The 24,561-nt window shown below is 44.5% G+C and overlaps 1 protein-coding gene across 2 annotated transcripts in view; it reads right to left on the bottom strand.

Moving 5' to 3' along the window:
- LOC138491371 (glypican-5-like) overlaps positions 1–24,561 on the bottom strand; it is a 1,558,016-nt gene that overhangs the window by 223,643 nt on the left and 1,309,812 nt on the right. For both annotated transcript variants that reach the window (XM_069617865.1, XM_069617864.1), the window contains one exon: positions 15,940–16,090. In XM_069617865.1, coding sequence (XP_069473966.1) covers positions 15,940–16,090 — 151 coding nt within the window. The remainder of the gene's footprint in view (positions 1–15,939; positions 16,091–24,561) is intronic.

Here is a 24,561-nt window from a genome sequence, read left to right on the forward strand (position 1 = left end):
TGCCTCTCTCTATTTAGGACGACCTAAAGACCAACGCAGATTCCAACATACACTCAGTGCTAATACTACTTGACCTCTCTGCAGTGTTCGACACAGTCAACCACAACATCCTCATCAAAAGACTAGAAGAAATAGCCACCGCCGACACGGCGCTGCCCTGGATCAAATCCTTCCTATCGGAAAGAACAGAAACAGTATGGATAAAACCATTAAAATAAACGCCGCAAGACACCACTTATGGAGTACCTCAAGGATCCTACCTATCCTTCTCCTCTTCAATATCTGCATGACCTCACTTATTAACCTCATCAAGAACCTTGGCCTCACCTGCTACAACTATGCAGACGACACCCAAATCATCCACAAAATCGAAGATGCGCAAGAAGAGAATACAAGGCTATCAGACTGTCTCAAAGAACTCTATGAATGCATGTACACAAACAGCCTCAAAGTCAACGCAGGCAAGACAGAAATCATGATTATCTCCAAAAATCAGGGAGGCAACCAATACATCCCATGGCCCACTGAAATCGGTACAGCACCCACGCCATCCAAAGTAGTAAAAAACCTTGGAATCTGCAAGTGAATGCAATAATTAAGAAATGCTTCTTCCAGCTGCACACAATCAAAAAGATTCTACCATACATCTCCTTCACATACAAAACACTGGCCATCATCTCCCTCATTATCTCTAGTATAGACTCCGCCAACAGCCTATACCTCGGAATGCCGGATCACTTACTTCAGAAACTGCAATGTACACAAAACGCAGCGGCCAGACTTCTCAAACTCTCACGAAGAGACCGCATCTCCCCAGCGCTAGAGATACTACATTGGCTACCAATCAAAAAATGAATCACTTTCAAAATATTGTGCATAACACACAGAGGAATACATGCATTACCAGCTGTCCAGAACTCTTAGATCTAGCAACAACATTTGCCTGGAACCGAAACCATACACAAGGAAAAGGCTTGGTGTATCGTCTTTCTCCTACCCATCCACAAAAACCCTTGCAAGAGAAATATGAAACATGAAGGACCATCTAAAATTCAGAAAATTCAGAAAACGCCTTAAAACCTGGCCCTCCATCTCAGAATCAGATGAAATGAATGAACAACACCCCCACCCCTCGGTATGACCACAACTAGCTAGACAGAGGACTAAACGGACCCACCACGTGCACGGGAGGGGAGGAGCATCCATGTAACATGGAGACCTGGGCCTGCCTGTCCCCAGAGTAGGACCTACTAGAGGCTAAGGAAAGAGAGATGGGAGCGTCCTGGGGAGTACCTTGGACAGGTGGGATCAGAGTCTAGGGTAAAGGCGAATCAATAGAAGTACCTCAGGGACCTGAGAGCCTAGGAATAGAGGGAAGTAGTCCCTTAAGGAGATAAGAGAGGCAAGGAGGACTGCATATTGGTCACCCCAGAACACGCAGTAGAGTCACCCTTCAGTCTCTGTTCTCACGGGGTGAGGGGGCTGGTTAAGAAGTCTGTACCTGCAAAATAGCCTTCGTGTCCAATGACTACTCTGTACTGAATAGAATACGCAGACGATCCCATCATGGCCTAACCTCACTTGGCTAAAAGCAGAAGGCACGCTGAAACATCACCACTAACCAACTACTAAAAAACGAATTCCTCGTTTTACACCTCCCAAACTCTAAACCAAACACAACCATGCCTATACAGCACAGCAAACTGCACCCACTTCACTACATCGCAAAAACAAAACAAACCACACATCGCCTCGCACAAGAGCACGTGACAACTACCGATCAAAGGGGCTCAGCGAACGGTGTAAACCGAACCAAAGCTGCCAACAGCACATCACAGCTCTCATGCACTCTTCCCACCTTAGTCCCACTAACTCACCCTACCCTCTTTTTTTCGGATCCGCCAGAGTGCCAGGGGACCACCCCGGTGGTGATAGTGCACAGTATAAATGTCCTTTAACATAAGATACCATTCTTTGCCCTTGTGCTAATGGTAGCCAAGACCTTGATGTGGGCCATACCGGCCGAACCACTTATGCCTGTCACAACATAATTCATTCTTTATTTAGTATTCAAAGCTTTATGTTTAAAAGAACACTGTAACATGATATAGCCTTTCGGTTCACTATGTATGAACTATTCTCAAGGAGCCTCCCTTCCAGTGTTGGGGTGCGGCTTATTTGTGTTCTTCACTTGGCGCGTGTCTATTTCTCAAGCTAAACTGCTCAAGACTATTAATCTGCAGTCCTCAGTGAAAAACAATATGAATTATGGGCCACTCTACAGCTTTTCAATTTCAGATAAGAAATTACACCTCCAAGGGAAGTACCCGGTTTTTAATGGATATTCATACTCGCTGTGCTAGGTGGAGGAAAGATTGCCGGAAGCACAACCTCTGGCCCCACTTCCACCACCGCTCCGCTACAGATTCAAACAATGCTAAGGCAGGAGCGAATGCAAAATTGAAAGCGCTGCAAATTTGACTGAACGTTGCTCGACATTTTCCCAGCTTTTTCGGGTTCACTGCTATTATCAGATGCAAGCGAAGTAGCTCTCTGCTCTCAAGTATTGGCTGTACAACTATATGCTATGATATGATAGGTTATTTATAACGCGCTTAACACCCAGAGGTTTCTAAGCGCAGAGCCGGAGATAGAACCTGCGTTGCTCTGTGACATCTTGCTTCCAAGGTGAGCACGTTGCCCTTGAGCTATCCTCCCGACACGTATGCTGAGCAGGAATGTCAGTGATTCAAAGCAATCTGGCAGCGTGTCCAATATATGAAGCCGCCTGGGCCTAAGCAAGCCTTTGGCTTGATTTGAGATGTTTGCACTGGGAATGGAACCTCCAGATAGTGATGCAATCCATGCTGTGGTAGCCAGTGTATAGCTATTAGCACCAAGTGGCAACCAAAATGGCTGACTGGGCATGTTCCATTATGTTATGCTATTTGATATTTGTATAGCACCTAGTGCCATTGTTATGTCCTCAAAGGGGGTGCAAGGCCCTTCGGATTGTGATCCTTGAGAACATGAACATTGAAGAGCGTTACGAGCACATGAATAGTCATTCGAATTTAAGTGACTGGTCCATTACTAGAAGAGATGGCTAGTTTAAAGACATGATAAAAGAAATTCCAAGCAGTTTGTTCAGGTGCAGTTAGGACAGCTATGTCATTGAGCATCTGGCAGCTGGACCAAATCTTTTGTGGGACGTAGCTGTATTCTGCGCACAAATGGATGTGTGCTCTTGCACGTGTTCCTTGCACTTTAATCCTGCTAACAACATGTACTGATAAAGGCAAGCGTTTTGGATTTTTATAGGTATTATGCGATGTAATGTAAGTGGTCTTCTATAGCTACTGTTTGGCACTACTGGTGGCCTCGCTATATTCTGCTGTAAGCTCTGTTTGCTGTTGGTATATTGTAAGTCAGACAGTGGGGTAACTCTAGAGCCCTATTTGCTTTCTATCTTGTCTCGGGAGGATAGCTCAGTGGCAATGTGCTCGCCTTGGAAACAAGACGACACGGGACAACACAGGTTCGATCCCTTGGTCTGCGCTTAGCAACCTGCGGGTATTAAGCGTGTTATAAATAACATATCATATCACATCAAGACCTCATTGGCTCTGTTCCTGGGCTCAGGAATTTAAGAGGCCCCCAAAAGCATTGCCAGTAGGTGCAAGGAGGAGGGGGTGATGGAGGGAGGTCGCATTTGCAACCAATGCCAACCACTTAATGGTATCCAGTCAGTTCTCAGTACAGTTATCACATGCTTGTCTTTGTTAACAATAGTAATAATACTCTTTTCAATAACTTAGCAACATTTCTTTCTCAAACCATCATCTGCAGCAGGGCACAGACATTGCACGGCAGAGTTGAAAGCAGGGACGTCATTTCACCAAAATGCCAGGAGTAGCGGAAGTGACATCACATGACCCTTGACCCCCTGATGACATCACAGGAAGTGATGTCATTTGACCCACCCCGAAATGATATCGCGGGAAGCTATGGAACACGACCTTTCACCCATTGACAAAACAGGGAGTGGCATCACATAGCATTGTACACTACCAAATTACTGTGAAATCAAGCAGAAGTCCATGACCAATTGATAATGATGTGTCATTGATGTGATTGTCTAGTTATATAGCACTTACGCTTAAGCGCTTTATAAAGAATAAAATATGCACCCAATTTCACCCAACCTGTGTTGGTACTCATTTATCAACCTCAGAAGGAGGAAAGGCTGAATTGAGGCTTTTAAGAACAGACTAAATCAGTGATTTTTAATGAGTATAGCAATTGTTGTACAGAATTCCAGAAATACACATTATTTTGTATTCCTATTCTTTCTTATTTAGGGCCAGTGCTGAAAGTGTTAGACTTGTGGCACTCCTGTTCTTATTTTTCATTTTTTTTTAAGGGGCCTGAAAAAGAAAGCCACCCACTCCAGAAGTAAAGAGCTACATGGTGCTGGCCATAGCCCAGGAGGCTGCATTACAAAAATTTTAAACATTTTTTTTTAAAAAAGTATTTTTTTTAACCAGAGGTCGTAAGGGAGACCTCAGAGGTCGCAGTTGCGACCTCTGGCGATCCCCAAATGACGTCCCTGGATGAAAGGTCCATTTGCTGCTAAAATGCGCCGGAGCCGGAGGGAAGATGAAGGGAAGTTCCAGGATTGGAGAGGGAAAATGGATGATTAGATGGTGCAGCCAGAAAGATTTCACAGTGCCAGAGCAGTAACCAGGGGCCAGTATGTAAGTAGGGAAGGATAATGAAACAGAAGGGTGGGAACCCACTCCACTACACTGCAATAAAAAAACAAACCACACATCACCTCGCACAACAGCACCTGAAAACTACTGATCGAAAAATCACACCTACGCTCAGCGAACGGTGTAAACCGAACCGAAGCTGCCAACAGCACATCACAGCTCTCTTGTGCTCTTCCCACCTTAGTCCCACTAACTCACCCTACCCTCTTTTTTTCGAGTAGATAGCCGGAAGTAGTCACAATAAGGAACAAAGCGACCCACTGGGACGGAGCGACATCAGCTTCCGGTCTGCAAGGCCCTGGTTGGGTGAGATCTGTGATGATTTGCAATTAGAGTGGCACAATTTTTTTGCTCAAATAGAGTGAGATTCTCTTTTAGATACATAGGGCCTGATTTACAGAAGTGCTTTACAAGGGAATGTTCCCATTGAAAAACGGGTGTGTAAACCAGGCCCTTAGTGCACAAAAAAATATAGCACATTGTAATTCACACTGGTTACAAAAAGTATGTAAAATAAGCATAGCTTTCACATTTTGGTGATGCATCATGATAAACCATATGTGTTCGTCCAGTGTAAGGTCTGTTATGTAAAGCCACTTGTGATGCGTGGTCATGTTTAGCTCTGCTATGCAGTTAGCTCTGTGTATTACCTGCTCTGCTGTTTCTCATTCTAAGACGAAGTCCACTTTCTATGATTTGCTATCTTCTCTCTGTATGAAGCTAACCACAGAGAGTGGAACTTCTGGAGGAAGGCTGCAGCAGCCAAGAAGATACTTGTTTATTGGCTGCTGCAGCCTATAAGCTACTTGCTTATTGGCTGCTGCAGCCTTCCCCAGGCAGTATTTTACCAACAGTGTTCTGCTCACAGAGCTTCTCCAAAGGAAATACTCTGAGAATATTTGTGCACAAAAAACAGTCTGCACAACAGTGAGGGTGATATTACACAACCCTCACTGGTGCGCAGAATGTATTTTAATCACTGATAGTCTCCAAGGATTTCCCTTGCAGATGCTCTCTGAGCAAAACACTGTTGAGGGATTGAGTCTCAACTATTTTGGGTTCAGCATCAGAGATTCCAAGAGATGGAAGAACAACCCTGATGTGCAAGTGTTATGTCTAATAATACATACAAATGTCATACAAAAGTTCTAAAACATTCTCTGTAGTGTGTTATATACATTAACACAAATATAGAACATGTTTAGACAATATTGGACTATTATTCCAATTTAATGAAAAAAACACATGTTTTGATTTAACCAGTTGCCAGTTGAAATTTCTGGCAGATTGAGAAAAGGAAATAATCTGCCTTATGTTATGTTTTGTTATGTTATGTGTTAGTCTTTGTATTGCTCACATCAGCACTATAATAGTAACCTTAAAGCGCCAAGCCGTGTCCGTGCAGAGGTGAATTTTGGCCCCACCCACGGTGACAGCCAGATCATGGTCTTTGTGGTGACATGGAAAGTGTGCCACGGGCAGCAGAAAGGGGAAGAGTGAAAAGCCAAGGAGACAACAACTTACAGACTTAATTGAAAACATATAGGGAAATGGAAATATAAGGGAGAGTGATCAGGATCGTTGGGATGAATGTATAGTTTTCAGTTTTTCATCAAAAGAATATTTTATCAAAAGAAGCGACTAAAGCTTCCCATCCTGTTTAGATCTTCTAAGTTAGTTGACTTGTCCCAACATTTTCTTTTATTTTTCAATCTCTTATATGATTCCAACATTACAATATCTGTGGCCTCCATGAACCATGTTCACCGATTCTTAAAATAACATTAAAACGCATTACCACCTTCTCCATCATCTCCTCTAAGTATGACCCTAAATGGGAATATGTCATAGACACCATCTTCTTATATACAAACATACTTTACTTAAGATATTGTGACCACAACAATTTCAGATCTAATTGCAAGCATGTGGCAATAATGCATGTAGATCCGGGAAGGGCTAAACGTCTTTCAAAATTCTGCCTTCTAAATTATCCAAGTACTTTCTAGTGCTCAGAGTAACCAACTCCACTCATATAGTACCATAAGGGTGACTTTATGACTGGAAAATTCTATAAGGGGTATTAGTGAAAAAGAGCATAGCTTGCATTCTATTACTTTAATCAAAGTAATGCATGATCTCACCTTTGTTTACATACTCAATTTCTGAGTTTTCAACCTGTCTAACACAGAGAAGGGGAAGCCCAAGTATCTAAATGCTGTGGCTTCTACCACCTTGGAATTATTCATGGGCCATACAAAGTGATTCCCACTTCTTTCCTTACTGTAGCAATTAAGGATTTGGCAGGATTAATCGTCAATGTGTTATCAATTAAGTATGCAGCCACTCCATTCAAGAATCTCTGCATCCCAGCTGGCATAAAATCTAATATAATTGATTGTCTGTATAAGCAAGCAGTTGGCTCATAGTCCTACACATTTCGGAGGATATCCTTCCCAACTAATACTCGTTTCCCATAAGTCTGCTAAGTAAAGATTAAAGAAAGTGGTAGCAATAACGCAGCCTTGACGCACTCCTTTCCTCAATGGTATCTCCCTAAAAAGATCCCCTGCCGTGTTCAGCATAACTCTAGCCACATTGATGGAATATAACATCTCTAACATCTTTAATAAACCTACTTCTATACTCCACAATCTCACTTTCTCGACAACATACCTATATCCACATGATCGAATGTAGAATAGAGATCAAGTCCTGCAACATACAAGGATCTCCCCGTATTACCCCCCGCTTGTGCCATACAGGTGGATAGCCTCAGACCACTCTCTAAGGTAATGATATCCTTCCTGTACCCAGTCTGTAAGGGGCTTAAACCGTGTATGGACTTGGCCCACCTAATTAAGCCCTCTAGAACCAGTGACACAAGGATATTAGAGGATACATTTAACAATGAAATCGGGTGATAGGTGGTTCGATCTTCCCTTTGACCTTTCTTAAAAATCGGTGTGAAAGTAGATTTACATCAATCATCAGGACGAATTACTGATTGAATTACTTGAATGAGCAATCGATACAGAATATATGCCTATAGTACTTTCCTATTTTTCAACAGGCTGTTAGTCATTCCATCTGAGCCACAAGATCTAGAATCACTCAATTTTACTATCATAAGCTCAATGCCGAACTTATCAAAGTTTGGTGTCCAAGGTATACAAGATGCGCTGTTTTCCTATAGCGTTACCGTAGGATCAAATGACACATACTTATTGGTAAAATATTCAACCCAAAAACCTTCTAACACGCAAGAAGACTGACTCTCTTTGAGCAACATTTATGCGGTTAGGTTTCTACCATATCGATCTTACATCCCTCTTTATTATCTTCATAAATACATCTTGATTGTCCGTTATATTATTTTGCAATTTATGGCCTTTTTACCAACTTTTGTACTCTTGTCTACATAACTTGACAGCACATTTCTTCTCACACCACTGCATTCCTTTTGACCTTATTATGTTACAAACATTAGACCTCTTTACCCACTTTTTTTGAGTAATTATTTGATCGAGATACTTCACCTTGTTATTTACAAACAAAACACTACTCCCAACATCTCTGTGTCAGGCTAAGATTGTTTAGCCTCAACACTGTCCTATAGAATAGTGCTGGACTAATACTGTGAGTTTTCTCATTCTGACTTAAGTTCGTCCACCAATTCTCAATGCTGTTATTCGTCTTAGCCATTTTTTTGCCAAGTTGAGATACTCTATTATTAGAGGCATTTATAACTAAGTTCTTAGACTTTGAGGAGACAATTTCTCACATTTCCCCATGATGAAGGAGCATGACAGCATGGCATGATCAATCAACTTTGTCTTGATCACCTTAAACGATTCCATATTCCCTGGTTTTATGTTTGCAAGATAAATAAAGTCAATTGTGGATGTTGACAAGTGATGATACCAAATTCATAACAAATCAGGACTTGGGTTAAACAAGGAGTTTAGTTGGATGAAGCCCCATCTTGCCAAAAAACATGCCCAGATGAGTCCCAATACAGACTGTTTCCCTTGTAAATCGATATTGGCACTACTTTGTGGTCCCGGTCCTTTATCTAGTACCTCAAATGGATTTTCAAACTTGGGACATGTACTATTAAAATTGCCTCCTACAATAATTGTGCCTGCATACTTTGTGATTAGTAGTGTGCCCAACTGATCAGGATGTTCTCTGTTTCATTTATAACATCTTTGATTTCCAATCTTCTCAGGTTAAGATAAATGTTTATAATAAGAACCTTGACATCCTTTGCTTTTATCACATTGGTGCCTGTAGTCACTAACATAGCTTTAGAAGGTGTGTTCATCTTCTTGACTAGTCAATAAGCCGTCAAAGGGACAGCCTCTATTTGCTCCTCTGATATTGAGGCAAAACCCATCTATTACTGGAGCTGTAGTCAACCAAATTTCTTGGATCGAAGTTATATTGTGCCCTCAGAGTTCTGCCGTAAAACTCCTATTCGTGTTACTACTAGGCCCGTGACAATTCCAACATAACAGCCTACATGCCCCAATTTCTAAATCCTGGCCTAGCCCCCTTATTTGTGTTAAGGGTGGTAGCCAACCATGCCCATTATTTTCGCTTTTCGTCAAAACGGACTTGCCTCTGACTCTCCGGAGTCACTAAGCATTTTATATTAATTTTACTGTTTTTTACACCTGGTACCTTCTCATTTATATTTTCTATTAGGTCATTCTGCGGGCATAGTAAGTCTCATATCCTCTTATGAGTAGTTCCTCCTGGTTCTCATACACCAGATTCTCAATTAGTTTGGAATAAAAATAAACTGCACATTTCACCTGCTTCTGATTGTCATGAAGATGTACACATTTGATATCAGAGGATGCTATTGGTTTAAAATCTATCACCATAGACAACACCGACATTAACTTTGGTCTATTTAGTGGAACTACTCTCTCCTCTTCAAACACAGATTCTACAATCAATGGTGGGGAAATGAAATGAGGGCTTATGTCACTAGATTTCTGTTCACTTTCAAGTCTTGAGAGTTTAAATTTTAAGTGTAGTTCCTTCACAGGTGCAGAGATCGTCGTATCTCTCCGACATGTACCACTCACTCTAGGTAAATCTCCTCTTGACATTGCTTCCCCCAAACAAGCATAGGAGCCTTCCCCACACGTTTTACAAAAATGAACGTGCCCTTCATTTTTTGTGTTCTTCGACTTCTTTCTTTGAATTTGTCTTAATTTATCCTCCTTGTGAGTGCTAGCCAATTTAATTTGAGTGTGGCCTGGACTGGGTTGGCAACTCCTCCTCTGTCCCGCTTGTCTTACCACTCTCTGGGGTATAGCTACATGCAGTGTATCATCAATCACAATGACCGTGTAGTCCTAAGCATTTTCATTGTTCTTCTGAAGCATGCTCAAGTCGCTCTTAGCTGATGCCTTTAGAATCCTTCTTAAAAACTTCCTAGATCCTCTATTCTGTGCGTATCCAGCACCTTTACAGTTTTTTGTCTTTTTGAGGAGCAGACTTCCGGACCTCGTTGTCCCACTCTCAGACTGCTCTCCTCCCTCCTTAATTTGATCGCATGTGCCAGAAACTCTGTTCAATATGTCTCGTTCTTGATCTTGTTGTTCAACAAGACAGAATATGGATGGTTCTGACAACCTTTTTTTTTCCTTAGCACTTGCTTGATCACTTCTTAGCGAATGTTCTTTAAGATCCTTTTTTAATGTTGGTGTTTACTGTTACTTCTGCCACCTATCCCCCAGCGCTAGCTTGATCACTTCTTAAAAAGTGTTCTTTAAGTTCTTTGAGGAGCTGGAGTTTGCTCTTACTTCAGCCACAACGTCATACAACCGGATAAACAATTATAGAACCAGGTTTAGGACGATTAGCGGATTGTCTCCACTTCTCAAGACTTCTTTATTTTTGATGCTTGAGTTATAGCACAGTGAAGATGGGCTTTCCCCACTGTGAGCAAACTCGGTCATCCCCGTGTCTCTGATGGTATGCATATCCACTTCAGTTAACCCGTAGCTGGCTCCGTTATCGCACCTGACTGAGGAGTCAAACATTCTGGGTGAAACACTAAACCTGGCCGTTGAAGTAGGTTGAGCTTCTCCAAGACTCACACAAATATCTCCCAGAGACATACTGGCTCATCTTTCTGCTTCTCGTAAAGCCGGTCCTGAGATTTTTATATCGCCCATTATGACCATGTCAGAGCCGGCCATAGGGGAATCCGAAATGACCTAACTTGTATTGAGTGCTTCACTGTATGTTTTCTTCTGGCTTGGGGGGAATAATTATGTATTTTTCATTGTTCACTTGCCTTCTTATTTAAGTCTTTGGCACATAAATTGGGTTTCATTTCAACGTCAAGCAGGGTTTGATCAGCACTTCCCAGGTTATACCGTTTGGTCTTACTGCGTGTCATTATATGATTACGACAAACTTGATATTTCTCACCGGCCTTCTACATGCTACATGTGAACCACATGGTCTTTGATCGAAATGACACTTCACTCCCACTGTTATCGTCCAGCTCAAAGTGCGGCCCAAGCTACCAACAAAGCTTCCCAACTGGGTTAGCCATGTGAGAACACAATCTCAAAGGGTCGCCCGCAGTCACTGGTTTGCAGCGCTTGACGGGAGTGTCAACAAAACCCAGAATTCTCTAGACCAGTAGATTTCAAATTCGGGTAGTGCCTGACAACACCCCACTATACTGCAGTCAACACTCTGTGGAGTAAGTCCAAAGTTCACTTCAATATATAAATGACATTTGGTGATTACAAACTTTACTCATGCGAGCCGCCGGAAGGCTCTGTGTTGCCAGTTCTCAAAACAGTTGTTTTTCCAAGACACGTCCGTGTCTGCTTCCTGCAAACTGCAATGCACTTTCCAGGCACTTTGTGGTCTGCTTCGCAGGACCCACAATACTTGAATGTTAGTAGGCAGAGCCTCACGAGTCCTTCCAATGCTGACTCCCACAATGTAGACCAAAGAACACAAAAGCACACGTCCTGACTGCAATGCACTTTCTGGGCACTTCGCCCCACTGTTCCCTCGCCCCACTGTTAGATCATCTCTGAGATCTGCCAAATCAACACTATTAAATGGCTCTATCTGCACTAATGGAGCAAGACCCGGCCCATTCAATGCTTACCTCCTTACCTTAGTTACCTTGAATGCTACAATGACAAGCTGCATCTCAGCTCTCAGACCTGAAAACTCTCCACTGCCCTTCGGACTATGCATGCCCCAACCAATCAGGCTGTATCTCCTCCTCTGTACGCCAATTACTTCTGTTGTTAGTTCTCAACCAAGATCTCTAACGTCAAAGACACAATAATGGCCATCTTCTCTGCCTTCTTCTCCTGCCCCCTCCCCCTTTCACCCCTACCTTTTCTATCATTGCATCTTTTCCCCTAAGAGCCCTGCTGAACTGCTAGAAAACATTTACATGACAGACCTATATTGACTCCCGTTCGTTCTTTTGCACAAATAAAATCAAGGACCTTACATCCCTTACCTGATCTAATCCTCATTCTCTATAACCTCTCTTTTACCACGTGGTTATTCATGTATCTTCGACTTAACATATTCAAAATGAAGGAACGTTTGAGAGCATGGTCAGCCAACGCAAACTTGAATCCGATATGTCACTGGTGTACACAAGAAACTGAAACTTTAAAACATTTAGGGCCTCATTACACGGAATGCGGTAAACCAGGGTGCTATTAGAACCATGGTTGCCGCCGGTACCATACCGGTACCACCATGGAGGAAAGGGGAATTACCACCCTATTCCAAGGTTGGCGGGCGGTAATTCCCCCTTTCTCCATGGCCCTTCCCCATTCCCATTTTAGCCCCATAGGGCTCAATGGGAATGGGGAAGGGGCTAATTACGATACCGCAAATTGCGCCCCTGACATCAGAGAAACTTCATACACAATTAATTGCTTCTGAAACAAAGTGCCACTTTCTTTCCCCAAGATACCAGTCAAGCAAGGACTCAAGATGCCCTGTTTTACTGGCACTCTAAGAATACCGATATGGGTAGAAGCAGGCCTGTCTATCCTAAGTGCTCTCACAGGTGAGGGTAGAAGCATGCCTATCTATCCTAAGTGCTCTCACAGGTGAGGGTAGAAGCAGGCCTGGCTATCCTAAGTGCTCTCACAGGTGAGGGTAGAAGCAGGCCTGTCTATCCTAAGTGCTCTCACGGGTGAGGGTAGAAGCATGCCTATCTATCCTAAGTGCTCTCACAGGTGAGGGTAGAAGCATGCCGGTCTATCCTAAGTGCTCTCACAGGTGATCGTAGAAGCATGCCTATCTATCCTAAGTGCCTATCTATCCTAAGTGCTCTCACAGGTGAGGGTAGAAGCATGCCTATCTATCCTAAGTGCTCTCACAGGTGAGGGTAGAAGCAGGCCTGGCTATCCTAAGTGCTCTCACAGGTGAGGGTAGAAGCAGGCCTGTCTATCCTAAGTGCTCTCACAGGTGAGTGTGGCTGGACATCTTGATTTTCACTGGGCATCATGCTGGAACTACTGTTAACCCTCCACCTACTATTACCAATGGGAGCTGAGGTCAGGATGTCAACCTATCTAGGAGGGAGAGGTATTTAATAATGTCTGGAGTATGGCTGTCCCTGGAATCTGTCCAGCCCATGGAATCTGATGACGCTACAGTCACCCATCACAGCTATACTGTGACCACAGAGGACTAACATTACATAACTGGCGTGCTTTCCGCCCGGACGGGTATTCATGCACAATAATACTCCATGAGCAGCACCCGCTGGTGGTCCTGATGCCACTGTGTATCAGATACCCCCCCAAAAATGATGACACTTTTCCGACGGTCGGCCGGAAATTGCTGGAGACCCTACTGAGAACTGCACCTTTGCAGCTTAGAGTGAGGTTTGGGACGGCTCTCATCTTGCCAACCAACATACCATGAAGTGAAATAGGTGCCAGTGGTTTTGACATCCAGGGCACAATCCACAAAGTTCAGGCCTCCCAGGCTTCTTTGAATTCACTAATGGCAATCAATAGAGTGCCGTGTCAGCCCCCTTTCCTAATCTTCCTGTTCCTGGTTCTAATTGTACACCGTCTACAATAGTTATGCGAGAGTGCACACTCCAAGAGAGAGAGAGGGGGGGAGAGCACTTCACAAAGGCAAAGTGAGCACGAGAAAATGGAAGCTATGTTCATAGGAGTGGAGGGAGGAAGCCATGGTGTGCCTGGTCGCACAATTGCATGGTTTGATGTAGCTTTTTATGCATTTATATGCCCTTACCTGCCTGCTTATACACTGGGATGTCTTATTTGGCAATACTATGCAATGTTAGCTGTATAACACTATGCCAAGGTGCAAACTTGCGGCCCTGCAAATGGCAGTCATTTTGCTGGTGCCTCCCATCTAAAAGGCCATTGGAACATAGCAGAATTCCAAACGCAATGGCACTCAGGCTTACATGGGGTAACAAGACAATGAGGTTGGACACATATTCTGCACTGGCAGCTGACATAAGCAACCACACACAACATTGCAACCACTGCATTACCATGCTGGCAGGTCCGGGTAAGAGACAGCCACCTATATTCTGCTGGTGTGCTATGCTCATCTGGATGCAATGCTGTTTTATGTTATGTTATCCTACATGTATACTGTTCCCTTCACCACCTTAGTGGTCTTATGGCACCTGACCTTGTCCGAAAGTTGGCATATTGTGACCCTGAAAGGGTCAAACCCTAGGCTGTGGAAAAGAAGAGGAGGTTTGGGAGGAGGTGATAGGAAAGAGGAATTAGACAATAGAATGAACAAAATCAGAGAAGAAGGAGAGTGGGATTGGGGAGAGTGGGAGGCGATATGGTAGGGATGCCTGTTTCGCATATGTGATGAGTTAATGGTAAGCATCGGTTTAGAGTACAGATTGTTTGTGGTGGTAACATCTAGACCCAATGAAGCCTGGTACTAGATATGGTTAGAAATGTTATCTTTATGCCCATTTGCCAATAATATGTACATACCAAATGCCAACAGTTCTATAAGGTCATACTCAATGCCACTTGTTGTGTGGCGAATTAGTACCAATGGTTCCTTGGAACTACCCCTCACTGTACCTGCTAACAACATATATATTGCTCCATGACTGTTCTTATTTGTATATTGCTCCTTGATTGCTGAGTCAAGCTCTAGTGCTCTCTGATTGCCGACACGTCTACATTACTGCTACAACCACTGCTGCCTTGTGGTTATTATAGGTTGGCTGTTGCTTCATGTGTGTTGCTCCTTCATTGCTGCCTCATATTCTTGTGCATTGGTGGCTGTCCAGTATATATTGCTCTGTGATTTCTGATACTGCTACATGTCTCCTACAACCACTGCCACACCATGAATATTGTCTTTTGCTTCATGCATATATTCATTGCTTCCTCCTCGATATTGCTCCTAGATTAACAGCTGCTTTACATTCAGTGCTCCCTGGTTGATTGTTCCTATCCTGCATATATGTGGCTTCTTGATTGTTTGCGCCCTCACTATTCTGCTTTCCACTTTGCCTCACACACATCGACGAGCCACTCACACGCGGAAGTTGAACACCTGCTAGTAGTACCCACTCCCCTGAACTCATTAACACCATCCTGTCACACACATCCCTCCAGCCAGCCTCGACCCATACTCGCTCACAGGGTAGACTCCTTTGTTGCAAGCCAAGCAGGTTACCAACATATAGGGTTCCATACTGGATACACCGACCCAGCATGCAGACGCTGGTTCTTCCAACCTACACACATGAATAGAACAGCAAAGCAATCTCGCGCTGCTCCTCCTGCTTTTACTAATCATACCCAACACATATTTCTGAAGACCCAAAAGCGGCAAGTGACCGTGAAAGTGGCAGCTTTGGGTTATATGAAACAAAATAACTTAACATTCTATTGTGTTAACATTAGAGAAATTTTTAATACTTTTTTTTAAAAAGTATTCAAACTCATAAATATAATTTAAAAATCCACGTGCCTGAACAACTACGTGAAAAGATCTAAGCGTATTGATGTGTTCCTTGATAATATTTGCAAAAGGACTGAAAACGCAGAAAAGGGGTGAGCTCCGTGTCTGAGTGTCGCATTCAGAATACAGCAATTCTTTTTGGGCGATGATTTACCTGTACTGTGAGTTTTGTCACCGGAACCCTGGCACCCGTCCTCGTCGTCGCAATCGCCGCTGGACTCCACGTCGTCTTTACGATCATCGCCACTGCCTTCCTCATTTGACGTAGGTTTCTCCGACTTGGGTTTCTTTTTCTGTGCTCCCATCTAGAATACAAAAATATGTAGTTTTCTTTGTTAAACACGCGTTCTCGTTTATAATTCCAGCCACTTCCGGGTAGCTACGTCTTGCCAGCATGCAACAGATTAACTTTTTTTGCCTTTTCCTGAAGGTTTCACCCGACAGGATACATTTAATTTCATCTAGAAATCTGTTTTTCTTCAATGACCATGAACCTAAATGAGTCCGAGTTTTACAACGACAGCTTAGAACGTGGATGTCTTAAATATATTTATTTATTTATTTTGTTTTTACAGTGCAGACCACAGGCCCTTCGGAGCATCAGCGCCCTTCACTATGAGAAGTTATTGATAAATGGAGAAAAGAGATGCAGAGATGGCCATCCAAAAAAGGCCATCCATAGTATGGAAGAAGCATGCATACAGCTAATGGGTTGGAGTAACAGGATAACAGATATATTGATATTGATATTTTATTTCTATTGCGCTCGTACACAAGTGTTTCAGAGCGCGACAAGGCAAGCGAGGGGAACAGTGGAGAACAAAAACAGCGATCTTACTAGGCCCAGTGGCATTGAGAACGTGCAAGTGCATGGGAAAGGACATATTCTTATGTTCTGATTGCGGTTATATAGACCGCCAGTGGGAGGCACGACGTGCAAAAGATCGACCCCGGCGCTAAGTGGTTAACAGCGCCGTAAAAGGCTGCGGTGCCGTTAACCACTTAGCGCCTAATTACGAGGTCCCTTTGCGGGACCCGACCTTAACGGCTGGTGTAGACCAGCCGTTAAAGTTGGGACCCGCAAAGGGACCTTAGTGCTAATTACAGTACCGCAATTTGAGGTACCGAAATTAGCACCTTCCACATTCCCATTATGCCCTTTGGGGCAAAAATGGGGAAGGGCCTTGGGGAAATACCGACCCGCAGCCTTGGAATGGGGCGGTATTTCCCCATTTCACCATGGCGGACACGTTACGATACCGGCACCAACCATGGTGCTAATAGCGCCATGGTTTAGCGTCGGTATCGTAATGAAGGCCAGGGTGTCCAGACATCCCAGTTTTGCCAGGACTGTCCCGGAATTGGGTGCTCTGTTCCACTTTCTCAAGATTATTTTTCCAATGGAACACTCAGTGGTTCCGGTTTACGTTAGTAGGTCTTCATAGCTGGCAGGCCGGAAAGCACAATCGCGACACTGAAGAAATGCTATGTTTTACAATTTAAGAGAGTGGTAGTTTGTGATAAATTAATCATAATGTGTTTATTCGAACAGTAACACTTAAACCCCCTTCTCCTCCAACCGCTACTGAAGTGTAGTACCTGGAAAGCCACTGTCGAAAGTTAGCCCTACTTTTATGTTAGTTGCCCTGCCCCTTTTTTAAAAAAATTGGTTATATCCGATCACCCTAGCAAAAGAGCACTGGAAAAAGACTAACGCACAACTGTGTGACCTGCTTCCCCCAGGCGGAATACGAGGGGCAGGACCGGCAGGACAGGCAGGTCAAAGGTGAATTGGCGGCCAAGCGGAAAGGGGCTGTGTGGGAGGACAAGGGCCGCAGAGTGGGAAAAGGGAATGCTAGGGGCAACCCCGAAATCGGAGAGAGGAGAGGGAAAAGCAAAGAGCTGCCTTGAAGCGGGTGTCAGGTGGCCCTCTGCAGTGTTGCTCTGTTTTGGGCATTCTACAGCCCTCGATTCGCATATTCATAGTAGGACCCCCCATGGGGTAGGATGAGTCCCCGTTAGAGCTGGAGCAAAATCGAATAAGGGCAATCTTGTCTGAAGTTTCCAGACACTGAGGCTTTCCACAAAACTAGGAACAAGTCTCAGGAGGTAGGAGAGGCGTCGGAGTGAGAGGGATTAAAACCGTGTCCAGAAGCCTCACCACACCTCCAAATTCAGGAAAAGAACTGTTCTCCTTTCCTTTGTCAATCAGGTCACTGAAAAATCAGTCCATAACAGTTGGGATAGTTCCCAAGCCTTCCCGCTTGTTATTTGCTTATGAACTTGGTATAGAGAAAGTCTACATTTTGAGTCAGTGCACGTCATGTTCACTGTCAAATAGCATTCAATTATCAGTGGTGGAAGTGTACCGAAAAAGGCAGTGGAACTGTGATCTCGGCAGAGGAGAGGGTAGGTGGAAGCATAGTGCAACATGTGACCAGGTGTCGCAGCCGGGGCATTGCAATAGTCTAATGACTAGTAACTAAGGCTCCTGTTACAACTTTACACTTGCACAGGGACATGAATGGACAAATCCTCTACATAGAATGGTGAATATGATCGTAAAAAGTAGAGGAATGGTAAAAATAAAACTAGTGGAACACCGCTCCCGACCATTCCCGCTCACTTCGACCACTGTCTATTATTGTTCAGAAGCATTCACAAATGAAATTAAATGAACTCTGTTTCTTTCCATTTACTGTGATGTGCGTTTCCACCCCAAGATGTTTACTTGGCTAATCACTTCCCTTCATTTCTTCTTCACCCTGTCTTTACGCTTATCCATATATCATTGCCAACATCCCACACTAGACCGTCTAGACCAGCGGTATTCAAACTGTGGGTCGCGACCCCCCAGGGGTCCGCGGGTGCATCCCTGGGGGGCCCTGAGAGCTCAGCATGAAATATAAAAAAATTATTATTATTTTCTTTTTTAGATTGGGAGAAATGGGTGGGGGTGGCTCACATGGTCGGGCATTGCATAGCTCATTAGAAATGCTGGCTGGGGCACGGCATGTCTGTATGTCCGAGGGGGAGCTCCTGCACCTCCTCGCACATACGGACAGAGCAGCCTGGAGCAGGGCGTTTCAGCACCCACATGCAGGCCAATGCAGAAGGTACGTTTATGTTCAATGTTTTTATTTAAACATGTGTATGGATGCGTGTATGCTTATGTTATGAGTGAGTGTATGGTGATGGATGCTCGTGTGAATGATAGAGTGATTGCTGTATTAATGTGCAGCACCTTGCATACACACATAATCATGTTGATTGTGTTAGGCCCAGTGGGGCCCAGGGGACAGGGATGGTATCTTTTTACTGGACATCTATCATAGATGTCCAGTAAAAAATGTCATGCCTGCCCCCTGGGGCCCCCAGCATCAATTGCAAACTGTTTGGCTATTTACCCATTTTTTTGATAAATGTATGCTCTACAATGCAACATTTTAACCCATTATTTAACAAAAATTCACAGGGGGAAACTCCCCCGAACCCCACTTTATTGGTTCGGGCTCCCTCACTATGCTCTGTCGCTATGGCATTTTTGGGGGAAATAGTTATGCCCCTCAACTTAAAAAAATCACCAGCCGCCACTGGCCCTCAGACTGTGTTAGGAACGGGATGGGGGAACCCAGGGACTATGGTGGGAGCACAATGCGCGGGAACCATGGGATAGTGGTGGGAGCAGAGTGGGAAGAGCCCAGGATGTGTGACGGGGAAGGGAGAGGCCAGGGACTGGATAGGAGTGGAATGAGGGAGCCCAGCGACTGTGATGGAGCAGGTGACGGTGCGCAATACATACTGTCCATTTGGCATTTCTGGGGGGTCCCGACCTACCCAAATTTTGCTCAGGGGGGCCCCAGCCAAAAAAGTTTGAAGACCACTGGTCTAGACGTAGGTTTCCTCCGCCTGCCTTATGGCTCTTCAGCCATCACTTGCGGGCCACACTTTACCCTCACTAAATCCACTCGTTTGCTACAAGAAGATGAAATGAGAATCCGGATCTTTGAAAGTAGGACCCTTGGTGGGACATATGCGTGTATAATAGAACCCACAGGCACGCTATTGATCAACCGTGAGCAGAACATTTAGGGCCCAATTCACAGAAGCGTTTTCCTATGGGATTGCGTCATTATAAAGCACTTCTGTGAATCAGACTGACTCTTAATCCACAAAGCGCAGCCGGTACTGAATGATAGTGGCAATGCTTTCTTGAGGGCCTCTAACCGAGGTGCGCAGCCCTCATTTGTTACGGAAATGAGGAGGTGTGGTTTGTGGAGCTCAGAGGTGCAAGGTTTAGTCTCGGCCTCCTCACATGAGCAGAAGCATGTGATCGTGGGCCAATGACTTCATTACTAAATGGTTCCGTTCTATTGACTGCCCAACGTGGCAGCACTTGGGATCGGACTAAGGGCCCAATTCACAGAAGCGTTTTATAATGGCAAACCCCCATTGGAAAACGCTCTGTCAATGAGGCCCTTAATGTCAGATTTAAGCACTGCATACACAAATCGACAATTAGTCATGCTCCTGTAGATCAACCAAAGTTGACCTCCGTTCTCACAATAGTGGCGGGCCACCTTTGATCTTTGGCGCCACCCCAGCTCCCGCCAATAATATGACTGATAAAATGAATGCACCACTGTAACAGGTAATTAGAAACAAGCTCTTACTTCATCAAAGAGCCTTTCCCAAAGTAGAAAATGCAATGAACAGGTGACTAAAATACTTTGCCTAATTAAGCCAGAAAAGTGCTCTCAGAGAGACCAAGTGCAACCAGTTGTGCGGGTTAGGCCAGGCTTTTGCGGAAAAGAGTTACCTTTGCAAAAATGTCCAGGAGCAGCTTCTGGAGTGCTGCTCGAGTTTAATCTACAGAAGACCCTTGTTGAAAAAGAGGGGATGCAGAGAAGAGGAACCGAGTGAAGAAAGGACTAACCCGCAGCACAGTGGGTCTACAAAGCAGTTCCGGAGGCAGTCCCTGTGCACTTTGTTTGGTCACCAGTCATGGTTCTGACACACCAATGCCAAAGAGATTTCAAGGTCATTGGGGGGGAGAGGATGATTGAGAAGTCATTTTCAAGGGCAAGGGATAGTCATGTGACCCCTTAAGTTTGCTATGCAAACAGAGACAGCCTCAAATGGCAGAGAGGTCAAGAAGGACCCAGCCAAGTGAAATGACATTCACCAACTGGAGCCATATTACACAGAGGAAAAAACTACCACCAGCCTGGCAGACCATTAATAGCAGAGTGGGGTTACCTCTCTGGGATACTATGGGCTCACTTTTGGGTACCCCTGCCGCACGAGCCATGAACCGAAAAGCAGAGCCCTTAAAACACAGCCCCTCTCTCACTCAGGCTTTGGGTTGAACCTAGCTGGTGGGAGCAGGAAAGTGTCACAAATCAAAGAATGCAGCAAAATGTTAAGCAAAAGAACTCTAAAAATGGAGTAATGCCCCAACAAAGGTTACCTTGCATGAACGATCACTATTTAGGAGACCCCCCACCAAGAAATAGAGATATAACATAACATGTATTTATGGTTTTATTGGATTGCTTTGCATATGTCATGCTCTATGCACTCATGAGTAACACCAGTTATTTGGCCTTTGAAAGTCATATAGGTCTGCTCATTTTCAAATACAGCCTGGCAAGTGGGCACCTATTCCATTTATCTTTGACATACCTGACAAACGGGCATGCACTTTGCATGGGATTGCATGGTATCCACTGCCCTCCTGCTCTTCATGGAAAGTATAGCAGAGCCCCCAGCTTTAGAGGGTTGTCCTTGGGGTTTACAGACTGATTTATTCTAGCCCCCATTCCAGCTTTAGCATTGCGCCCCACAGAATACTGCTGAGTCCCAGGAAAAGTGACCCCCCAGCTCTCACACGGTCACTGACCTAGTAATCCATGAAGACTCTGTATGTATGTATTTATTTATTTATTTATTAATTCATTTATTTATGTATTTATTTGCTTATTTGAATTTGTAAAGCGCTACAGCCCAGAGGCATCGAGGCGCTGCTACAGGAAAATGTAAGTAAGAAGGCTTGGTTGAGGGTTACATTCCAACAGTATAGATTCTTAGTTACAGGGACATGTGGTTGAAAGAATTAACACATCGGTAGTTACAACATTAGTAGACACTGAGTGGTCATGTAGCTTTCACGTGGTGCTCAGATTAAGTCAACATAGGCGGTCTATAGTGATGGGAGTACAGGGTACAATCCTACAAATAACCTAGTTTTCATACTATGGCTATTACAATGTCACGACTCTAGTCATTTCTGTTAATAATTGAGCACTTGCTTGACATTATAATAACTATGTGCGTGCAATGTAAATCTCTTTATTTCAAATCTGTACAGAATACGGTCTGCTAAAGGGCCATTCACGCCACAGCGCTTCGAAGCCATAACAGGGGAATAAGGCACTTTACAAATATTAAACAACATAACATTTTGTGTAGGAGGCTCATCATTTGACTAATAGTATTGCAATGCACAACTGTCAGCCTAGAAGAGCGCCTGATAGCCCTCCCCCACTCCGCCCCCCCCCCCCGCCTCCGCCGGTACATCAACTCCTTAGCAGGGACACCACTTGTAGGAGTAGATTCAAGATGGCGCATGGAGCAGATCTGGCTCCTTAATCCCCGACTTCAGGATGTTGGCACCGAGGCCTCAGGATATTGTCCAGCCAGCTGAGACGAAAACAGGCACTTGAAGTGGCCAGTGTTCTAGGTCTGTAGACTTTTGGATTTCACTTTCGAGCCCATTGAGAAAGTCGGGACACTCCCCTGTAATTCCAGATTAAACGGAAGGGGATCCTTTCTTATGGACCCCAGGACTCACAAAAGCCTGCCCCAAAACACCTTCATTTCCTGACAGTAAGAACTCTAATACGCCAGTGAGTGTGTCTCAGCAGTTTTATTTTTTATTATTCGTAGTGTGTTACTTAAATTTCTCCCTAATGCTTCTTCATTTACATATCCCCCTGATGTTTTCTTTTGCGGTTTGTTCCTATGTATTTATTCTGCTATTTATTCTATTCATGTTGTTTGTAAGCTTTTGTTTTTGTGTAGCGCTCTGAAGCCTTTGGGTTAGTAGCGCTTTATAAGAATAAAAAAATCAAAAATCAAAATCAAGCAGATATATCTCTTTCTGGTTCACGCAGCCCTCGCAGCTCTAGAGTCTACCTGCTGGCTGGGAACTAGCCTTTTTGAGAAGGTTGAATGGAGAGGGACCAGGGTCCAGGAAACCCGCAGTAGAGGTATTGTCTTTCTTTATTTAATTTATTTATAACGTGCTGGAACATCGCCCATAGGCATAGAAGCGCGGGGACAACACAGAGTCAGCTACCAGCCTAGTCTAGACTTGAAAAGCAAGAGCAAGATCGAAAAAATCACCTTGGAAAATACACTGGCACAGTAGGGTACTGCTCAGGCGGCCGGCACGCTTCCACATTTCTTAGTAGATATTTAGTAATTCACTGTGGAGGAGCTGCATTTTATTTGAGCACACAGCATGCACTAGCAGAGAGAGAAAACAGCAAGTAAACCCTCGCGGCTAGGAGTCCATGTTGAAAGAAGCTCATGGAGTCCATTTTCCTGCTGCAGTATACGAGCGTGGAACTTCGAAGAGTACCGAGAGAGTATAGGAACAGGCGTGAATCAATCACCCATATGCGGCAGGGGGGACAGGGTCAGTGCCACCCCAACAAACGCAAGATCCACAAATGGCGTTTCTAGGTTTTGTTGCAAGACCGCACCCGCTACAATTTCTGTGATCCAGCAGAGGAGATCGTGGTGCGCTTGGTAGTAGACGGAGAGGCAATATCCATGGAACACGGCAGTGTGTACCATCGAAGTGACAGTAGGGAGTGCAGACATGGGGCACTCTTGAGAACATACTGCCCACCGCTCGGGAGGATAGCTCAAGGGCAACGTGCTCGCCTTGGAAGCAAAACGACACAGAGCGACACAGGTTCGATCCCCGGGTCTTCGCTTAGAAACCTCCGGGTATTAAGCGCCTTATAAATAACCAATCATATCACACACTGGGCAGTAGGTTTGCTTTGGCAGTATCGGGAATGCTGACCCTGCAGTGGACACCATGTTTCTGCTCACACCCAACGCATAAACATGGCGGGAGATGCAAAGAACCGCCACAGCCGAGGCTAGAAGGCATTAGTGGATGAGTAACTACCTATTACTAAAGGGCTTCCGCCCCCCCCCCCCCTCAGCAGCTGGTAGCTGACCGAAGTTCGACCTCAAGCCACATACTAAGACTGAAGTGCACTGCGGCTGTGCAGTCTCTATTTCAGTTGTGCTGGGTTGCCTACTGCCTTGTCCCTTAACAGATGACTCCGGGTACTCTACACTGTAGAAAAGATAGATTCCACAGGATCATCCATGCCATGCCTGCACTGCAGACCCCCACCCAGGGATTTTAAGCCTGACTCAAGTCATTAAAAACAAGCTGTGGATGCTATTCTGCTCACACAGGAGCACCCACCTCTGGCCACATGTGATTTCAAACAGAAGTGCAGAAGAGTGCTATTATCAAAAGGTGGCCAGTGCACAGGGCTGTGCAGATACAGGTGGCAATTCCAGCACCTTTCACGTCTGAATATTCCACAACTCTGTATTTCAAATTCCAAGCCTTGGACTGCTGAGGGAGCTTTCTCATTGGGCAATCTGCAGGCTATAGTCTGCACATTGTTTTGAATGCTACATTCCTAGGCTACCAGCAGTGCAGAGGGTACCAGCAGCCAAT

This window comes from Ambystoma mexicanum, chromosome 10 (assembly GCF_040938575.1).
Source record: "Ambystoma mexicanum isolate Mex_15411 chromosome 10, UKY_AmexF1_1, whole genome shotgun sequence".
Taxonomy (NCBI): Eukaryota; Metazoa; Chordata; class Amphibia; order Caudata; family Ambystomatidae; genus Ambystoma; species Ambystoma mexicanum.